Source organism: Puma concolor, chromosome B1 (genome assembly GCF_028749965.1).
Source record: "Puma concolor isolate L17-30 chromosome B1, mPumCon1.1.hap2, whole genome shotgun sequence".
NCBI lineage: Eukaryota > Metazoa > Chordata > Mammalia > Carnivora > Felidae > Puma > Puma concolor.
The window spans coordinates 52,444,752-52,463,877 of NC_141670.1; the positions used below are offsets into that span (position 1 = coordinate 52,444,752).

The following is a 19,126-nucleotide window of genomic DNA, read 5'->3' on the forward strand; positions in this document are numbered from 1 at the left end:
TGGGGTCTCGGCAACAGAGTTGGAAAAAGGAGGAATCGGATGGGAGAGAAAGAGGCCTTCCCCAGTCCCCCAGCAAATCTGTCCCCCGGAGCATGTTGCCCTGATCTGGGGAGGTACAGCCCATGGATGGAGGGCAGTCTGGGTATGGGGGCTCCAGAGAGCAGGCAGGGTCACTGTGCCTATCACTGGGCACCTCAGCCCATCATCAGGGTTCCATGAGGACTCCCTCAAGACTTGCAGAGCAAGGCTGTGCACATCAGACCCTGCGACACTGGTGTTCTTCCAGAATCAACCCCTGAGTGGTTCTCTTGGTCCTGAAACAAATGGCGCTCTCTAAATGATGCACACTTTTCTCCAAGGTTCAGAGAAGCAGGGGCTCCCGGGGCCTCGGCGTGGGCAGTCACAACAGATCATTGCCTAAGCAGATGGCCTGGCTCCGCGGGCACCCTGAAGACAAGGTCTCCATGTTTCCTAGTTTTTTCCGATGCCAGTGGCAGTGTGTGTGCATATGAATGGGAGTCTATCCAAAAGAGAAGGGACAGGCCAGACGGACTGCCAGCCCTGCCTCCCTCACCACGGCTTCCTGCTCAGTGTCCAGATGCCCCAGTGGAGCTAGACGTCTATTTAGCTCCTTCCAGCTCTTCTCCAGGACAGGTCACTGGTGCTGCAAACTCCACTGGACCCTGGCTCCAAACAGCTGATGCCCAGGGGCTGGGTGGTGCCTCCTTCTAACAGTGGGCACTGCCCCCCAAAGTTTCCCACATTCCCCCTTCTCCTTGCCTCCATGAGGGATTCACAAGACTGCAGCCGGTGCTCTGTGGGACAGAGGGATCTGCCCTGAGGCCTCTTTCCCTTGGGGGCACTTCCAGCTGGGGTTATGCTGATTTGGGGTGGGTAGGAGGCTTCATCAGGGAGCCAAGCTCCCATAGGGTTGGGGGTGTCTGTTGGCAGTGCAGTTGGGCTCAGAACTAGGTGCTTGGGCTCTAAATGTCAGGAATGAGTTCACAAGCTGAACAGCTCAATGTTCTCTGGCTGGCCTTGGAAGATTAAACTCCTTTTCCGCACAAGTGACCAGGGAACTGGACATTCCCAAGGACTGGCCAGTCTGGAAAAAGTCAGGAGGCAAAGCTGTTTCATGAAGGCCAGAGCTTGGCTGCTCTTGACAGACCACAAGGTGTAAGGTGGGAGGGTGTGGAGTCAGGAACCTCTGGGCTGAGTCTTCTCAGCAACATTTCTGCTTGAATATTCCTAGTGTCAGGAAACTCACTACCTGCTGAGACACTCTTTCCACCACTGAACAGCTCCTGCTGTTTGAAATATCTGCCACATGTTGCATCAGTAACACTCTCCCTATAGCTCCCTCCATCCCTTTAGGATGGCCATTCATTCCCCTTCAAATGTTGGGATTCTTGCATCCCAAGTCTTCCTTAAACTAGACATTTCCAGTGTCCCCCACATGATGGGATCTTCAGCCCCTCCTCATCCTAGACCTACTGGAGCTCCAGTCCCCCTGAAACATGCTCTGAGACACAGCCATGCTGCTTGCAGTCTGTCTGACCATCGGTGACCTGGTGTTGCCTTGGCCAACAAAGTCTAACCTCAGAAGGGTTTCTCAGGCAACCAGGAGGTGCCTAGAGACTTCCCACTGCTGCAGATATCAGTGCTATCCCACTGGGCTCTGGGGGCTTCTGGGGCTCCTTGGAGACCATCTCGGGCCACAGGGGACATGAGGGAGGTGGGTGGGGTGCGCCTGGCTCTGGATCCCCATCCCCATCTAACTAAAGCAGAGCTATTTGAGCATGTTTTAAAATGGGGCTGCTACATAAACTTTGATTTCAAGCAGTAGCACCACAGCTTACAAATGTCTAAAATCGCTGGTGTTGCCTATTGTGATTTAGTATTAGGCTGACTCCCCCATCCTGTGTATGTGCAACACTTCAGCTCAGGCCAGCACCAAAGAAAAGGAGGCACTCCTCCCAGATTGGGAGACACAGAACTGTCTGTTCTGCTGCTCCCAGGGACATTTGAGCCCCTGGCTCTGCTCTGTTCATGAGAACATAAGGTCTTGAGCAGGGCAGCTGGCACATGGGTGTACGGGGAACATCTGTGCCACTCATGTGCTTTTGGTGTGGGCTGGGTCAGCATCACATGGGGGCCTGGGCAAGGTGGAGACTCGGGGATCAGGATGGGCAATGCCCACAGAATGTGCCAAGCACTGAGTGTGCAGGTGGCAGTCACCAAGTGGTCCCCAGACAGAGGGCAGAGCCCTGTCCCAGCCCAGGTCATTCCCCCAGCCTTCCATGGGGGGTGGGTGTGGGACACTCACAGGGCAGCGTCTCGGCGCTGTTCTTCTGGATCATTATGCAGAGCTGTAGCACCAGTTGGGGGGCGCTCTCCAGGAAGGTCTCAAGGAGGCGCAACATGTTGACGTCTGCATATTCATACATCATAGCCCAGTAGAAGCGTCGCTGGTGTTCCTTCTGCCGCTGGCTCTGAATCCCCAGGTACATGGTGCGGATATACCTGCCGAGAGAACAGGACAGAACACACAGAGCGTGGGTGGGAGCAGGGAATGCAGAAGGGTCATGCCATTCCCCAAAACCAAGGCTTGCCTGTGCCGATGTCCCCTCCTTTGCTGTGAAGTTTTCCAAATGCTTGGACCAGGGTTTTTTCCAGACCACAGACAAGGTGCTAAGGCTTTGGAGTGAAGGGATTGGGAGTGGAGGGGGACAGGCCAGGGAAGGGGTCGTACACAAGTTCTCCCCTTCCTGGTCTTGGTTTGCTCATCAAAAAAAAAAAAAAAAAAATGAGAATGAAAGAGTGGGACCAGATGATCTCCCGGGGCCAGCCAGTGAAGCATCATAGGTGAGCTCAGAGGACGCATGACCTTTCTCACGTTCAAAACCCCAGGGGGAACATTCCAGCAGATATTCACCTCTTCTGCACAGTCCTGCACCCTCTCTGGGTGAGGAAGGGAAGGGAGTCAGCATTTGTGAGGCTCCTACGAAGTACCACTGGCTGGCTGGCCGCATGGTTCCAGGGTCCCAGGTGACCCGCAGGTGTAATTCCTATGTAAGACACATGGGGAACCACTGCACCACACCTGTACAGGCTGCATAGCTGGATGGTGAACCGAATGGGAGCTGGCTCCAGACTGCCAGACACCAAAGTTTGAGCTCTACACTAGGGAGCCACAGAAGCTGCAATGGAGCCTTTGTCCAAGGGTGACACAGGACACAGTCATTCTGACCCTGTACTGACCCTGCTCCATCAGCAAAGAAAGTGGGTGTAGGGGGAGGACATGGGCTCTGGATTCAAATGCGGACTCTGTCATTTGTTAATTGTGGGATCTTGGACTAATTACTCCAACTCTGTGTCCTTGTTACCCTTCTCTAACATGGGGAAAAGAATCATAGCATCACGGGGCTGGCGGGGAGATCAAGGAGATAATGTGTGTGGTGGACATGCATCCTGCGTCCCCGTTCCTCACTTATACCTGAACTTTAGGAAGCTGTCTTTAAACCACAGTCAAGGGGCAGATTAAAGATACATCTAAGTCATCCAGCGGTCTCTGAGGCTGAGCCTGGGCCAGAGAGGCCAGTAGGGCCAGGGCAAGAGTGAGGTTCAGGAAGCACGGTTTTGCAGGCCCAGTTAAGATCAAGAACATGAACCATAAACCAAGGGCCACGGCCAACAGACAGAAGCACATGTGTGACCTTGATTGTTCCCTGGGAATGCATATCACTGCACCCTTTAAAACACTAGCCTGCATCATAGGGGTCGAGAGAGCATGGTTGACACAATCCGTAGTGCCTGTTGTCTTCAAGCACTGTCAGGTGCCTACTTGGGGCTACCAGGCAGTCCCTTCTCTCTACCCCAATCACCACCCCCAGCCTGGTCTCTGCCATCACCCCTCTTGCCTGAATTGAAGCAGAAGCCCCCTAACTGGTCTCCTGGGGTCCACTCTTGCCCCAGAACAACCCTTTCTTCACACGGCAGCCAAGGTGCTTTTTGAAAATCATAAGTGCAATCAGTCATCCCCAAGCTTCTTCCAACCCTCCCACGGCTTCCCATAATGCTTAGAATGCTTAGATCCAAATGTCTCGCATGGCTCATGAGGCCCTGCCTGCCCCTCCAGCCCCACCTCCCACTCTCTCTCCACTCCTTTCTTGTGTCTTTTCTGTCTCTCCTGGAGCACGGGAGCTTGTGTTTTGTTCACACCATTGCCTCAGTGCCTATGGATGTAGAAGGAAGACTGTCCTGTAGAAGGACTCCTGTCCTGCAAGGCTGAGGCGTCCTGGTGGGACAACACTGTCACAATACTGTGAAGGTAGTCCATGCCCACATGTGCAGCAAATTCGTGAAGAGCTTCATAAAGCCAGTCACTAAGAGGGGCTCTGAATTTCCCCGGAGCAATGGGAGGAGCAGGGCATTCAAGACCTTATATCGATGTTACAGAAGCTCACATTTTAGAAGCAAAGATGCAAAAGCATGCATTTATAAAATAGTTTAAAACTGTAAAGTGATGCTCCTCTCTGATTCCAAAATGGTGGGTCTCCCTCCTGACCATTAGCCATGTACTGGACTCCTCAATGAACAAAGGCTCCAGGGTCCCCTAAACTGTGCATTGGGACACAAAGCAGCCCCACTGAACCATTGGTGTGACCTACAACAAACACGCTGGCAACAAGGGGCACCCATCCCACACCAGATGAGTAATACTATGTCTGCGATTCCTAAGAGCCTTTGGGTGATGGTATCTCTGAAGAGACCCACCCTGGGAAGCTGGGATGGACACCTTATTTCCCTCCAGATGCGCTCCCCACAGTGAGCAGAGCAACAGTCCTGCTGAAGACTAAAGCGGGGAAGCCTGGGGGTGAGGACTCAAAGGCAGGAAGGCGCTGGGGTGGGGCCGGTGTGAGAAGGGCAGGTGCGGAAGGCCAGCCATCTGCTGGAGTCCCTGCCATGCCTCGTGGGGCAGGTCTGGTTATTGTCATTTAACTCATGGGAAAAACTGAGGCTCAAGTGAAGTAAAGCATCAAATTCTGGTTCTGTTACAGATTCTGGCACTTACTATCTGTGGTATGGCCCATGAGTCATTTTCCCAAAATCAAGGGATGAGGCGGGAGGCTTGGAAAAGGTCAGGGACATTGTTGTAAAGCTACGGGGTCACTGAGAGAGAGACAAAGAGACAGAGAGTGAGACAGGGAGACACACACACACACAGAGAGACAGAGAGAGAGAGAGAGACAGACAGAGGCACAGAGACACAGAGCCAGACAGAGAGACACAGAGAGATACAGAGACAGAAAAGCACATACACACAGAGAAGAAATACAGAAAGAGAGAAAGAGAGATGTGAGAGGGAACACAAAGAGAGAGAGAGGAAGGAGAGGAAAGCAGTGTCACAATTTTGGGCCTGAAGGAGAAGACCAACTTCAAGAAGTCATGGCAAAGATATATTTGGGCAGGGGAGGGTTTGCTGTAAAGAGATATGGTCACAAGTAGTCTGGGAGGGGTTGAGGAGCAAGGGTGGAGGAAAGGGTCAAATTGGTCGGATCTGATGGTGGCCTGGGAAGGCAGAGCAGTGGAGGACAAAGGTGCACTGGCTGAGGTCAGGGCTGTGAGTCTAGAAACTCCACACAGCACCCAGAATGGCCATGTGCCTAGTGAAGCCTTGGTGCCTTGGGTCTCACACGTCAGATGTGGCCTCCATGACCCAAATCTGAGCTCTACCCACATGTGGCAGCTATAACACACAATCCATAGGCCACAGACTCTCACAGGGAGTCTTTTACAGGGACCAGATCACAAATTTATACTCTCTCAGGGGTACACTCAGACCACAGACTCTGCTTCTCCCAGCCTCACAAGATGGAGGAATGATTAAATTGCAGAGCCAAGCCTACGCGTTCCAGTCCCAGGGCAGGGTCACGTCAACACTCAGATTCACCTAGCTCTGTCCTGCTAGGGCAAAAGGAGCACTTGATGTGTGCCCCCATCTCCATTTTCCCCAAGCCACAGGCCCCTGTGCCCCATCATGCCCATGGAAATGGAAGGCAATGAGCCCAGGACATGCTGACTCAGCTAATAATGTCTGCCAGAGAAAGCAGCCTTGAATTTTCTTCTGGGAGAACATCGCAAGGGATGGGAAGAAACAAGGGTGGGAGTGGGCAAAACCAGAGTCTCTCCCACTATGTTGATGAGCAAACAGATGCTGGCAGCCCAGAGTGCACCAGGATCAAGTCCAAAACCAAATCTGGAAATCATGCCTCCTGAGACACCAGCTCACACAGCCTCAACCCCCTGTAATGGGAGCTGCGTCATGGAATCCAGTTCAGGATTTCCCAATCAAGTGCCTTCTACCTATTCCACACCTTCTGGCTCCTGGACCCTTCTCCTCTGTCCTTGAGTCTCTGGGTCCCCGAGAAGCAACTGAGGGTACTTGTAAAATCCAGAGGGGGTCTAGGTGACCTCTGGGGCCGGCCAAGTTAGCTGCCTCTGCTAAGGCTCCAGCCCCTGTGCGAAGACAGCTTTGGCCTGTGGCCACAAGGTGGCACCAGACTCTAAGCGACAGGGGAAACGCTGCTCCGCGAGGTGATCTCATTCCCAGCAGGCAGCCTCCTAAGGCCTGCACCCTTCCATGCAGTAGCATTGGGGTGCAGGTGGCGCAGGCGAGGCCCAGAGCAGGGCCAGATGTGCCAAATCCCCACAAGGAGGGCTGCTGCTTCTCCAAACCCTCATCCCCGCCACCCCCTACCCCCAACTTGCCTGGCAGGTTCCAAAAGCTCACCATCCCCTGGACACTAGCTCAGGATAGAAGACATCCAAGTCTCTTCCCGGATTTGTTTCCACATCTGATGGCACCTGTCATGCCATCTCTCTCCCAAGAACATCAGATCATGAAATGCTTGGGTCTAAAAGCAGGGAGGAAGTGTGTCATGATAGAGCGAGGGCTCATAAAGCTGGGCGGATTTGGTCTACAGTCTGAAGGACCTGCATGGCCTTGGGCAAGTCCGTCCCAAGGCGGAGCTTGTGCCATTCACCACCGCAGAGGGCAAACGAGGACCTCAAGCTTCCGCCAACGTTTTCACAACTTTATCCTTTCTTAACCGAGTGGCTTCAGAGAAACTGAAGTGTGCCCTACCATCTTCATAAATAATAATACCCGATGTCTGTGTGACACTCATGTGCTGGGCACTGTACTGAGCATTTTGTACCTATGAATTCATTTAATTCGTTTAACCCTCACAACAACCTTATGAGGTAGATGCAGTATGAGCCTCATTTTGCAGACGGCAAACTGCAGCAGTGAGGTTCTGTTCTGCCGTTTGCCCAACTGGATAAGTGGTCGAGCAGGGCGTCAAGCCGGCAGTCTGGCTCCAGGACCAGTGCTCTTAGCTCCCACCCACGTGCTGATCAGGGACAGACCGTCTGCCTCTTTCCTTCTGAACTTAGTCCAACTCGTTCCCCTCACTACTGTGGAAAAGCAGACCACCTGGGTTCTCTTCCAGTTCTTTCACTGGCTGTGTTACCTTGGGGAGAACATCTCCTAACCCCTTTGGGCCTCAGTTTCCACATCTTTCAAATGCCTGGGCTAGAGTAGGATCTCAGGATATGTTGAGTAAATAAATGCAGGCAAACATGCCCCCTCGGGGAGTCGCAGAAACCTCAAATGTGTGTGAGACTACCTGGGAGACCAGATGGCCCAGAGGGCAGCTATTCCTGCCTCCCGAGGTGCTCCCCTCCTGTCCTTCCTTCAGCACACGCTGGTTATCCCAGCTCTGTTTCTTCCTCTTACTTTGTAAACCATGGAATTGTTCAAAGCTCCACATATCTGCCTCCAGAAGAACTTTCTAGTTCTCTGAGCATATTCTCACCTTTTCACCAGCCCTTTGAGGGAAGATACTTTGTTACCTTCTCTTTCCCATCTGGCACATCTGAGTCTCAGAGAGGTGGGGTGATTTCCCCCCCCCCAGGCACACAGCCAGTCATAGTTCAGGCAAATTGAAGATGGTCTTACCCAAACTATGTTGCCTCACTAGGAGTTAGCTATAGCTCTGCCTAAAACTGGCTAGGATGAGAAAACAGTGACTTCTACAAGAGGCAGGAGGCTGAACAGGTTTGCTGTCTGGGCCTACAGTCACATGCTGCTTCTGGTGACATTCTCAGAAACCGTATTTTCAAAGAACAACCCAGCCTCGAAGCCCCAAATGATTTTGTGGGGCCTGAAACTTGACAACCCTTTTTAAGAAAAATAAAGCCTACCAAACATTTAGGGTAGAAATAGTACCCATTCTACCCTTTTTTTCCCAAAAAATTCAAGAGGAAAGAACACTTTCTCATTCATTTTATGAGGTCAGCATTACTCTGATATCAAAGCCAGACAAACACTGTATAACCAAATAAAACTACAGACAATACCTTTCATAAACACAAATGCAAAAATCCTCAACAAAATATTAGCAAATCAATTCCAGTAATATATAGTAAGAATGATACACTAGAGCCAATTGGGTTTATCTTGAGAAAGTAAGGCTGCTTCTATATGCAAAAATCAATCCCTGTAATCAAAGATATTAATAAGACAAAACACACATTAATTAATTAATTAATGCAGATAAAAGGCATTTGACAAAATTCAGCATCGATTCATGATTTTTAAAAAAAGAAGAAATTCTCAATGATCTAGAAATAAAAGAGAACTTCCTTAACCTGATAGATGAAGGACACCTACAAAAACCCACACTTAATGTCACACTCAATAATAAAAGTTGAATTCTTTCCTCTTAAGATCAGGAGCAAGGCAGTGATGTCTACTCTTATCACTTCTACTCAGCATCATATTAGAAGTCCCAGTCAGTGCAATAAGTCAAGAAAAAGAAATAAAGTATATACAGATTGCAAAGAAGGAAGTCAAGTTGTCCCCATTTGAAAATGACATGATTGTCTAGATTGAAAACCCCAAGGAATATACAAAAAAGTTCACAGAACTAATTAGGAAGTTTAGCAAAGTCTCATGATACAAGGTCAGCATATAGAAATTCAGTATATTTCTATGGACTACTAATTAACAATTGGAAATCGAAATTTGAAATTTAAAAAATATATACCACTTAAAGGCACCTGGGTGGCTCAGTTGGTTGAGCATCTGACTCTTGATTTCAGCTCATGCCATGATCCCAGGGTTATGGGATCGATCCTTGAGTTGGGCTTTGCAACTGGGCATGGAGCCTGCTTAAGACTTTCTTTCAGATCTCTCCCTCAGCTCCTCCCCTACTCACACACTCTCTCGGAAAAAAAAAAAAAGTGGTAGGGGTGCCTGGGTGGCTCAGTCGGTTGAGTGACCGACTTCAGCTCAGGTCATGATCTCACAGTTTGTGAGTTCGAGCCCCGCGTCAGGCTCTGTGCTGACAGCTCGGAACCTGGAGCCTACTTCCGATTCTGGGTCTCCCTCTCTCTCTGCCCCTCCCCCTCTCATGCTCTGTGTCTCTCTGTCTCAGAAATGAATAAACATAAAAAAAATTTTTTAAAAAAGAAAAAAAAGTGGTATATAAATATATAAATATAATATATATCACTTAAATTGGCTCCAAAAATTGAAATACTTAGGAATAAGCCTAATAAAATATGCAAGGTTTGTATACTGAAGCTACAACACTAATAAAAAAAAGTCAAAGAAAATCTAAATGATAGAGAGATATACACCATGTTCATGGCTTGAAAGACTCAATATAGTGATGACCCAATGACAATTTTCTTCAAATTAATGTATAGATTTAACATGATTTCAATACAGATCCCAACAGGGATTTTTTGCAGATATAGACAAGCAGATTCTAAAGTTGATATGGAAAGGCAAAGGAACCAGAAGAGCCAACACAAGTGGGGGGGAGGGGAGAATAAATTTAAAGAGCTCACAGCGCTGGATTTTGGAACTCACTATAACACTACAGTAATTAAGACAGGGTGTTGTTGGCAAGGACAGAGAAATGGATCAATGGGGCAGACAAAAGCCCAGAAACAGACCCATACATATGTGGGCAACTGATGTTTGTTTGAAGGTGCAAAGATAATTTAATGAAGAGAAGTAGTCTTTTCAACAAATGATGTGGGCACAATTAATCTTTCCCATGCAAACAACTAACTTAAAATGTATCAGAGATTGAAATGTGAAACTAGAAAACTTTCAAGAGAAAATCTTTGTGACCTTGCATTAGCAAAGAGCTCTTACATAGGGCAGCAAAAACATGATCCATAAAAGAAAACAATTGATGCATTGGATTTCATCAAAATTAAAAGTGTTTGCTCTGTGAATGACATAAGGAGAATAAAAACACAAGCTATGGAATGGGAGAAAATATTTGCAAGTCACATATCTGATGAAGACGAGGGAGAACTTGTCTCTAGAATATGTGCAGAACTCTCAGAATTGCCTACTCACGAGAAGGAGGGTAGGAAGAACTCAAGCAAAGGAGATACAAGAAGGCTTCCTGCCTCACCTTCCCTGGGCTTGACCCTGAGCACCTGGCCACTGAGGACAAGACTCTGCTGATGGACCCCTGGGTAGGAGGAGAAATGGCCGGGGGTGGGGGGGGGCATGGACTCACCCCCCAGGGTCTGCCCTGAGCCTGGGTAGGGGCTAAGTGTGTAGGAGCTATAAGGATTTAAGGCAGAGCTGGCCCCACAGGCCTCCCCCAGAGGCCCTGGGGACAAATGAGCTGCTGAGCGAGCTGCTGGGGGGAGGCCAGGGGCCTTACCATCTACTTAGGTAGTGGACCCAGGCAGGGCGGTGTTAGCACGCCCAGCTCTCACAACTCACCTAGCACCTGGCTTCTTCAGGAACCCAATTCGTGGGATCTTACATTCCACCCAGGGAGTGATGGTCACCTCAGATGGTGCCTCGGGCCTCCATCTGGCCTCGGTCCCTGAAACTTCCCTTAGGAAGGGAAAGAAAGACCCTTATAAGACGAGGGTGGCATACTGAAGCAGGAAGTACAAATGGGTCTTGTGGACACACGGACAGGGCTCCAACTGCATGTACCAAACCCCTAGGCCTGCCTTCCTCCTCTGTGTGCAAGTCTCCAGGCTCAGGGCCAGCTGGTGTCACTGTGATAAGGCTCTTCCTCCAAGGCTCATCATATGCGAGTGAGGGAAGGGCTGTGACCCCAGGAAGCCACTAGAAATCTGCTGGGCATATGCCAGGTGGAGGCTACAGCAGACCCTGCATTTCACCTACAACACACAGGTGTAGGAGGAGGCCAGGTGGGCAGAGCTGGCCAGGTTCTACCGGGCAGCGTTGGAGAGTGGCGGTGAGTTTCAACCATCTTGCCTCACGGGCATCTGCAGATGCAGTCTGGTGGCAGAGCTGAAACAAAAGCACACAACACAGCTCCTGCCCTCCCCATGGGGCTCCCAGGGGCTAAGCAGCCACTGGTGTGCCACCTCAAGGAGCGCATCTTGGTTGACAGCAGTAACACTGCTTGTACCCCGAACGTACAAGACTTATACACAGAGACCATAACATTTTCCCTAGCCATGAGCTGATGAACCTATCCCCAGCGAGCAAATCCCCACTTTCCCTAGCTGGGGCGGCCCCAGGCTCCCTGATCCTCTCCAACCAAGCCACGGGAAGGGCAGCTTCTTCCCTTCAGCCAGCACATGGGCTGTCCTCCTGGGCCCTGCACCAGCATGCAATTGGCTCAGTACAAATGACATGCCAAGGCTGAGGTCGTGCGAGGACACAGCCCTGGGCCTGGCTGCCAAGCTGCCAGGAGGCCACAGGGCTAGGCCACCAGACCAGGCTCCTCAGACACCAAGGCGGGAGGGCATTGGTAGAGGCTCAGTGGCTCCAGCAGGGAGGCAGACCTCAATGGGGAAGAGCCCAAGGAGGGGGCCATTCCTCTTTGCCTTCATGATACCAGGGGCCCCTCTCTCCAGGCCCTGTTTTCTTTCTACCCTCTCCTGTGTCTTCCCTCCCTGCCTAAAGCCTCTCCCCACTAGCTGGACAGCATCCTGCCTTTCTGGCCCTTCTTACCTCACTCCTCTCCCTAAACACCCGTCCACTCACCCTTGCTCCCCCAAACATAGCCTCAGCCCTTCACTGCAAAAGGCTGTTAATTGCTCTGTAAGTCCGAAACTGCAGAATTGTCTGCAGGGTCGGTACATGGAGGCAGCAACAGGGGATAGTATAACAACAACACAAAAAGTCAGAGGAACTGTAATAGCCACTCACTCAATGTGCCCCAGGCCTGAGATGCTACCTGCATCATCTCATTTAACCACACCCCCTCCACAACTGCGTGAGGCAGGCATTATTACCCGCCTCTGGAGATGGGGAAGCTGAGTATGGAACTTGCTGGTGTCACCAGCCAGGGTCTGCTGCCCCCGTGTGTGCCCTCAGAGCCTGTGAACCTTTCTTTGTACAGTGACCATGCAGCTGCTGGGTATGTGTGGGAGTGGTAGTTCAGACCTGTCACTAGGGGATGAATCAATGGAATCTACTCCTGAAATCATTATTGCACTATATGCTAACTAACTTGGATGTACATTTAAAAATTAATTAATTAGGGGCGCCTGGGTGGCTCAGTCCATTAAGCGTCTGACTTCAGCTCAGGTCATGATCTCACGGTCCGTGAGTTTGAGCCCCGCGTCGGGCTCTGTGCTGACAGCTCAGAGCCTGGAGCCTGCTTCGGGCTCTGTGTCTCCTCTCTCTGCCTCTCTGCCTCTCATACTCTCTCTCTGTCTCTCTCAAAAATAAACATTAAAAGAAATTAAAAATAAATAAATAAAAAATAAAAAAAATAAAAATTAATTAATTAATTAATTAAAAACAAAAAGACCTGTCACTCCTGTGGGACCCTAAGCCCAGGAGAGAACCCAGCTTTGCAACAAAATTGTGTCCCCAGCCCCCCGGCACAGCACCTAGTACACGGGAGGAGAACATCTGCTGACTGAATGAGGGAGCAGGGCTGGGCCTGAGTCCCCACCTCTGGCCCTCAGAGCTCACCATCTGTGTGGCCATGCTACCTGGTTGCTCCTGTGCTCCCTGAGGTGAGGAGGCTGGAGAGGCCAGTAGGCTGAAGACCACCCCAACCGACAGGGTCTTGGCTCACCCGGAAGGGCCCTGAAGCCCAGAGGTGAGTCTGGGCTAACGCCACAGCAGCACTCAGCCCCCAATGCCCGTCCAGGGCTGTGACCCCCCAGAGCCACGGCCGCCTCAGCCACCAGCAACCAGGCCTGTGTGGTGGCCACAGCTGGCCCCTCCGTGGCCAAGAAGTGTTCCAGCTCTTTCCAGAAAGACTCAGAAAGCTGCTCTCGAACTCAAGATACACTTCTTCTCTAAAACTAGTAACAGTAGAGTCATTCACCTGGACAGCTCTTCGCTATTCTTAAAAAATATGTCTTTATATTTTTGTTGCATTTAGATACAAGTAACCATGCCTTCCAGGACCACCATGAGGCACCTTTACTCTTATCCTGGGTGCGTGTGGCACACGTGCTCTCTCTCACACACACATAAGCAACTGCTTTTATACACACACCACCCCCAAGAACCCACTCCACACCAGCACCACACATAGACACGCATGCACACTGTACCACAATGTACTCACACTTTGCACAGAAACTTCCCTGGTGTGTACATGCTAACCACACATGAAATTCATACACCCACACAGCCACACTACATAGATGCACCGTGCCCTGCACAGCACAGAGATACACATGTACAAACCACCATATAATGTACATGGCTCACACGTCTAAGCCCCAGCTGTACAGACGCCTGTAGGCACATGACGGCATCCCTGTGTCACGGCCAACCCTGGATCACAGAGGGGGTAGTCTCCCACCTGTGCTTCCTTTCATGCCCCCCCCCCCAGTCCTTCCTGCTCCTGGCCACTAACTGTCATCAAGGCCTCCTAACGAATGGGTGAGCAGACACAGAGGACAGAGGCAAAGCCAAACCCACATCAAAGCCCTGAGCTCTCTTCAGTAGCTGTGAACCAGATCAGAGAACAGGGACACTGTAATACTAGTCAGATGAGAAGTAAGAGGGTAAGGGGGTTTGCAAATCCGATGACATACCGCCCCCAATATCAAGGACAAAGCTGGGCTAGCTGCCACCAAAGCCCCCAAGGGCTCACTGCTATCTGAACTCGCGAAGTACCCCTCTAAGCCCTGTTCACACGTATTCCACTTTCCCTCCACCTCTACCTGGTTGATTTGGGAATCCTGACTTGTCATGGTAGCAGCCGAGGTGTTAAGAGCTGCTGGGACTGTAAGCACAGACTGTAAGATCTGCATTCTCGTCTGGTCCATCCTTCTGGAGGTGGCAGCGATGCCTCCCAGGTGTCCTTTCCATTTCTGACCACATGCCGGGACAGGAAGGATCTAGGGCTGATGACCATGCAGTGGCCGTAGGAGAGGATGTGCCAAAGGAGGGGTGGGGGAGCCTTCAGGGGGCTTGTGTGGAAACCTCACCTGTCTGGGGCTTGTCCCCTGCTGAGAATTGCTGAGCTGGGTCACCAGGTCCACTCAGGAAAGTACTGACTGGGGAGTTCTGAGGCTGCTATGGCATAGAAGCTGTGCTGCTATCTGCATGCATTTGATTCCATGCCCAGCAGGAAACCCTGTGGCTGTTCCCTGGGGTCCTGGAGCAGAGAGCAGGCAGTGGGACAGAGCAAAAGTCCTTCCAGTTCTCCCAGATCATTTACCTATCTGAAGGATACCAGCAGACATGATCAGGGAACAGTCTGCAAGCCTCTATCTGGTTATCACTATCACCATTCCCATTTCACAGATGAGGAAATCAAAGCTGACCTAGGTTTAGTCACTTGGGTGGGTCTCCATTGGCTCTGTATCCAGGGACTCAGTCTCCTGCCTCCCCCATCTCTCTCCCACACCTGCTCCCTGCCCCCTGGCTGCACCAAATGGGTCTCCACCCCCAGACCCCCTGGTGTGTGCCTGTCTGTATGTCTTTATGCTGTTCCCCACCACCTGGAGAGTCAGCAAGGTGTGGCCCTCTGTTCCTTCCCACAGAGTCCACAGCCCACAGGTCGGAGCAGGAGGGCCCTATAGCCACGTGCCTTACTCCATGTCAAGGTCAAATGACTTTCCTCTGCATCCTCCCATTATACCGAGTCCCCAGTAAAGTAATAGCTCCCATTTATTGGCTTTCCCCTGCATGCTTGGCACAATGTAAGCACTCTACACGTATTAAGTCATTTGACACAAAAACTTTAACATTGTCTACAGTGAAGAAACTGAAGCAAGAGAAAGCCCAAGGCATAGCTACTAGGATCCACACCGGGTAGCTGGAGTCCAGACAGGCTGCTTCTAACCCGGTACGCTATATCTTCCTGTTCGTTATCTTTCTCTCATTTCCCCTCCATCCCCTTCTCATGTACTCCTTTCAACAACCCAATTATTAGATAACCTATTAGCCCCATTTCACAGATCAGGAGATTGAGGCTTAGAAGGATGAAACGATATGCCCAAATTAGAAAGCCAAATTTAAGCCTCTGTTTGTTTGGCTCTGTTTTCCACCTGGAGGCCCCTCGCCTCCACTACCATAGCTCTGTCTGAAGCTCACACTGTGGCAAAGTCATGTACGTACAGAGATGCTTCCCAGCTAGATTTGAACCCCCAGGACAGGCATCTGTACACCCAGTGGCCCCGGCCCACCATGGTGAACATCCAGCAGAGGAGCTAAGGTGGATGTAGCCCCTGCTTTAATGGAAAACTGGTCTCATCTGGCCAGGAGATGCCTGCAACCCTAGCTTCAAACACATGAAATGCACACTCCCCAAGGTAGATGGCCGGAATGGGGCCAAGAGCTCAAAGAAAAAGCAGGAAAGATTTGGGTTGTACACAAGAGAAAACTCAGCCACCTGCGTGGCAGGACAACGCTGCAATGAGACAGGTTTTCTGCCCCTCTCTGGACAGTTGAGGAAGACAGAAGCACATCTGTTGGGGCTGTCAGATGTCAGACACTTCCGGCTCGTGGAGGATCACAGCTACACCAGCCAGGGGCCCTCTCGGCCCTAGCACTTTATCACAGGCACAGCACAGTGCACCCAACACCCACAAGAACATACACATGTGTCCATGCACAAGTCTACCTGCAGCCTCCCTCAAAACTTCTTGAGATGCCAGTTCCAGGTGGCTTGAGGGGCCCTCAAGTCTGGCACAGGGGAATGTGTGTGCCCAAGCAGCCCCATGGGGAGAGCCATGGGCTCTCTCTGAGTATGAGCACAGACTCTAGAAACTTCCACTTCCTAGCTGGCCCTGGAAGCCTCTGTCCCTCCCACTCCACCCCACCACTGACAACCCCCATAGATACACTCCAACTGAAATGCCTTTTGTGTAAAGGAAAGGTGGAGGGGCTAGCTGCCAGCTCACCCCGAGAGCTGCGCATCAAATCAGAGCTATTTTTAGCCCTTCTCTCCAGTGTCCCTGACATCAGCTGAGCAATGGTGGAAGGCTCGGGGCATACATCTGGGAAGGAAGGCATGAAATGGCATTTCTTTGCCAGGGCCCAGGGGAAATAGCGGGGAAAGCACCAGACAGCTTCAGGGAAGGGATGTGGAATCACTGGGTGTCATCTTGCAGTCCCCCTGGATGTGCCTTGGTTGACAGGTAGCCTAAGCATCCTTTGACATCCCGGGGCTCAGAAGAGCAGAGCATGGGTGACAACTGCCCCCACACCACCCTGCCCCATTTCCCCATCAGCACAGTGAGGCCCAGGCTACTTCTCTGAGACCTTGCAAAAAACTTGATTAAAAATATTCAAACACCTTGGGATGCCTGGGTGGCTCTGTTGAGCATCTGGCTCTTGATTTCAGCTCAAATCATGATCTCATAGTTTATGGGATCAAGCCCCACGCTGGCCTCTGTGCTTGACAGTGCAGGGCCTGCTTAGGATTCTCTCTTCCTCTCTGTCTCTGCCCCTCCCTTGTTCATGCTTGCACGCTCTCTCTCAAAATAAATAAATAAACATTTAAAAATATATATTGAGGGGCGCCTGGGTGGCTCAGTCGGTTAAGCATCGGACTTCGGCTCAGGTCACGATCTCGTGGTCCATGAGTTCGAGCCCCGCGTCGGGCTCTGTGCTGACCGCTCAGAGCCTGGAGCCTGTTTCAGATTCTGTGTCTCCCTCTCTCTCACCCTCCCCGTTCATGCTCTGTCTCTGTCTCAAAAATAAATTAATAAAAAAATAAAATAAAATAAAAAAATATATTGAAACATCCTGAAAACCTGCATATTGGAGAAACGCGTCTTGTTCCCTATCATAAGCTCCCAGAAAGCCAGAGACCAAGTTTTGGGGTTTCGGTTTATCTTTGCATACCAGATGCATGGTACATTATCGGCCACTTGGTAGGCATTCGGTGTCTGTCTCATGACAGAATGAACCAATCAGACAGCCTGCTAATAAAATCCTTGAGCTCTAGAAAGTTCATACATTTATATTCTAAGTGCCCAGGGCAGGTATAAGGAAAGCCTCCCTACCTCCAGGCTCGGGATCGCCCTGAGCCTCCACTGGGACATCCAGGACCTGGAGCTGGAGCAGCTCGGCGGGCCTCCTCCCCACCCTCCCTCCCTCCCTCTTGTCTCTGAGCCTCACTCTGGCCCAGCCCAGGTCCCCAGACCTGAGTGACTTGACTCTTTGCTCTGACCAGCATGTGTTCTTTCCAACCAGGCAAGCAGGTCCATGGCTAGCACTGCCTTGTGCTTTTCAGCTTGGAAGTGGAACCACTGGCATGTCCACAATGGGAGAGGCCACTCTGCTGTTCCCCAAATTAGAATGAAGACTTCTGACAACAGGCCCCCCAAAACACTGCTCTGCCTGCATCTTGGTAAAAGGGCATTGCCAGGATCCAAGGTAGCCCCTGTGCACACAGGTGGTGGCAGTAGAATGGGGGAGATCAGCTCTGTAAATGAGGGAAATCATTCATGGCTGTAAAAGTACCTCCCAATTCTGGGAGGGGCCCACTGATCCAAAGTAAAGTCACCCCCACTTTGCCAGCGGCTTTGAGTCATGTGATAAACATAGAAACATGACTCTCCCCTTCCCCGCCAGCCCAGTGACCCCAGGAAATCCCAGGCACACTAGGCAGGAGGACATGCCTGTGCCTTTGTCGTAAGCCTCAGGTGCAGCGGGTGGCTGAAACACTCCAGTATCCTCTTTCTAGTCCACAGTGGATCTGTGGTGTGTGAACTGAATTGAATTGAATGAAATGAATTGAGGCGGCTCTTGGGGATCATGTGCCCCAGTGGTTTGTTCTCTCATATTCATCCCCTATTCATTCCCTTGCCCCAGCTTTTCCCTTTCAGACTCTCACAAGCAGCAACCCAGACGCCTCCCATCTGTATTTAAGCATTTGACAGACATAACTGAGTTCCCACTGCATGCCAGGTGCTGTGCTAGGTATGGTAGACCCACCCTAGTCCCTGCCCCGCCCCCATCCCATGGCTCTGTCGGTTCCGACGGAAGATGCAATCGCTGCCCTGGTGGTGTGCGAGTTTCGTACTTAGGCTCTAGCTGTGAACGCTGCTGTTGACGAGTGAGAAATGGACTGAGGAATCCACGTGATGACTCACTGATGGACTTGACCCTGGCCTCAAGGCTGTTCTGCTTCCACCATGTCCAGGCTGCTGTGTGACCTTGGGAACATTCGTGGCCCCTGTGTTTCCTTCTTACCGAAATGAGTGGATAAGACCAGATGAGCTCTTAGGCCCTAATGCTACATTGAGACTGCAGGCCATATAGGATCTAGTCTGCTACTCAGAGATCTTTCCGGATCAGTGGTCACCCGATAGGACTTGGGCTGTTTCCTCCCAGACCATCTCCACCTATCCACCCCGAGGCTGCTGTCCTTCATGGGAGAGGTTCAGCATCTCCCAAGAAGGCAGCCTCTGCTCCTTCTAGTCTTCTTCTATATCCAGGCCCGTCTCCTGCCTCGGAAGCCAGACAACGTCATGTGTGCTATTTCCTGGGGCTGCCCAGGGAAGTAAGCTAAAAATAGAAAGAGACGGTGGCATTGAGTGGAGTCTGCACTGTGCCAGGTGATGCAAGGCTAAGGTCCACTCACCAATGTCCTGGGCAGCCCAACCTCGCCGG

General features: G+C 51.0%; 1 protein-coding gene across 1 annotated transcript in view; it reads right to left on the reverse strand.

Moving 5' to 3' along the window:
• XKR6 (XK related 6) overlaps window positions 1–19,126 on the reverse strand; it is a 318,640-nt gene that overhangs the window by 22,957 nt on the left and 276,557 nt on the right. The window contains exon 2 of the mRNA XM_086703813.1: window positions 2,327–2,523. Coding sequence (XP_086559939.1) covers window positions 2,327–2,523 — 197 coding nt within the window. The remainder of the gene's footprint in view (window positions 1–2,326; window positions 2,524–19,126) is intronic.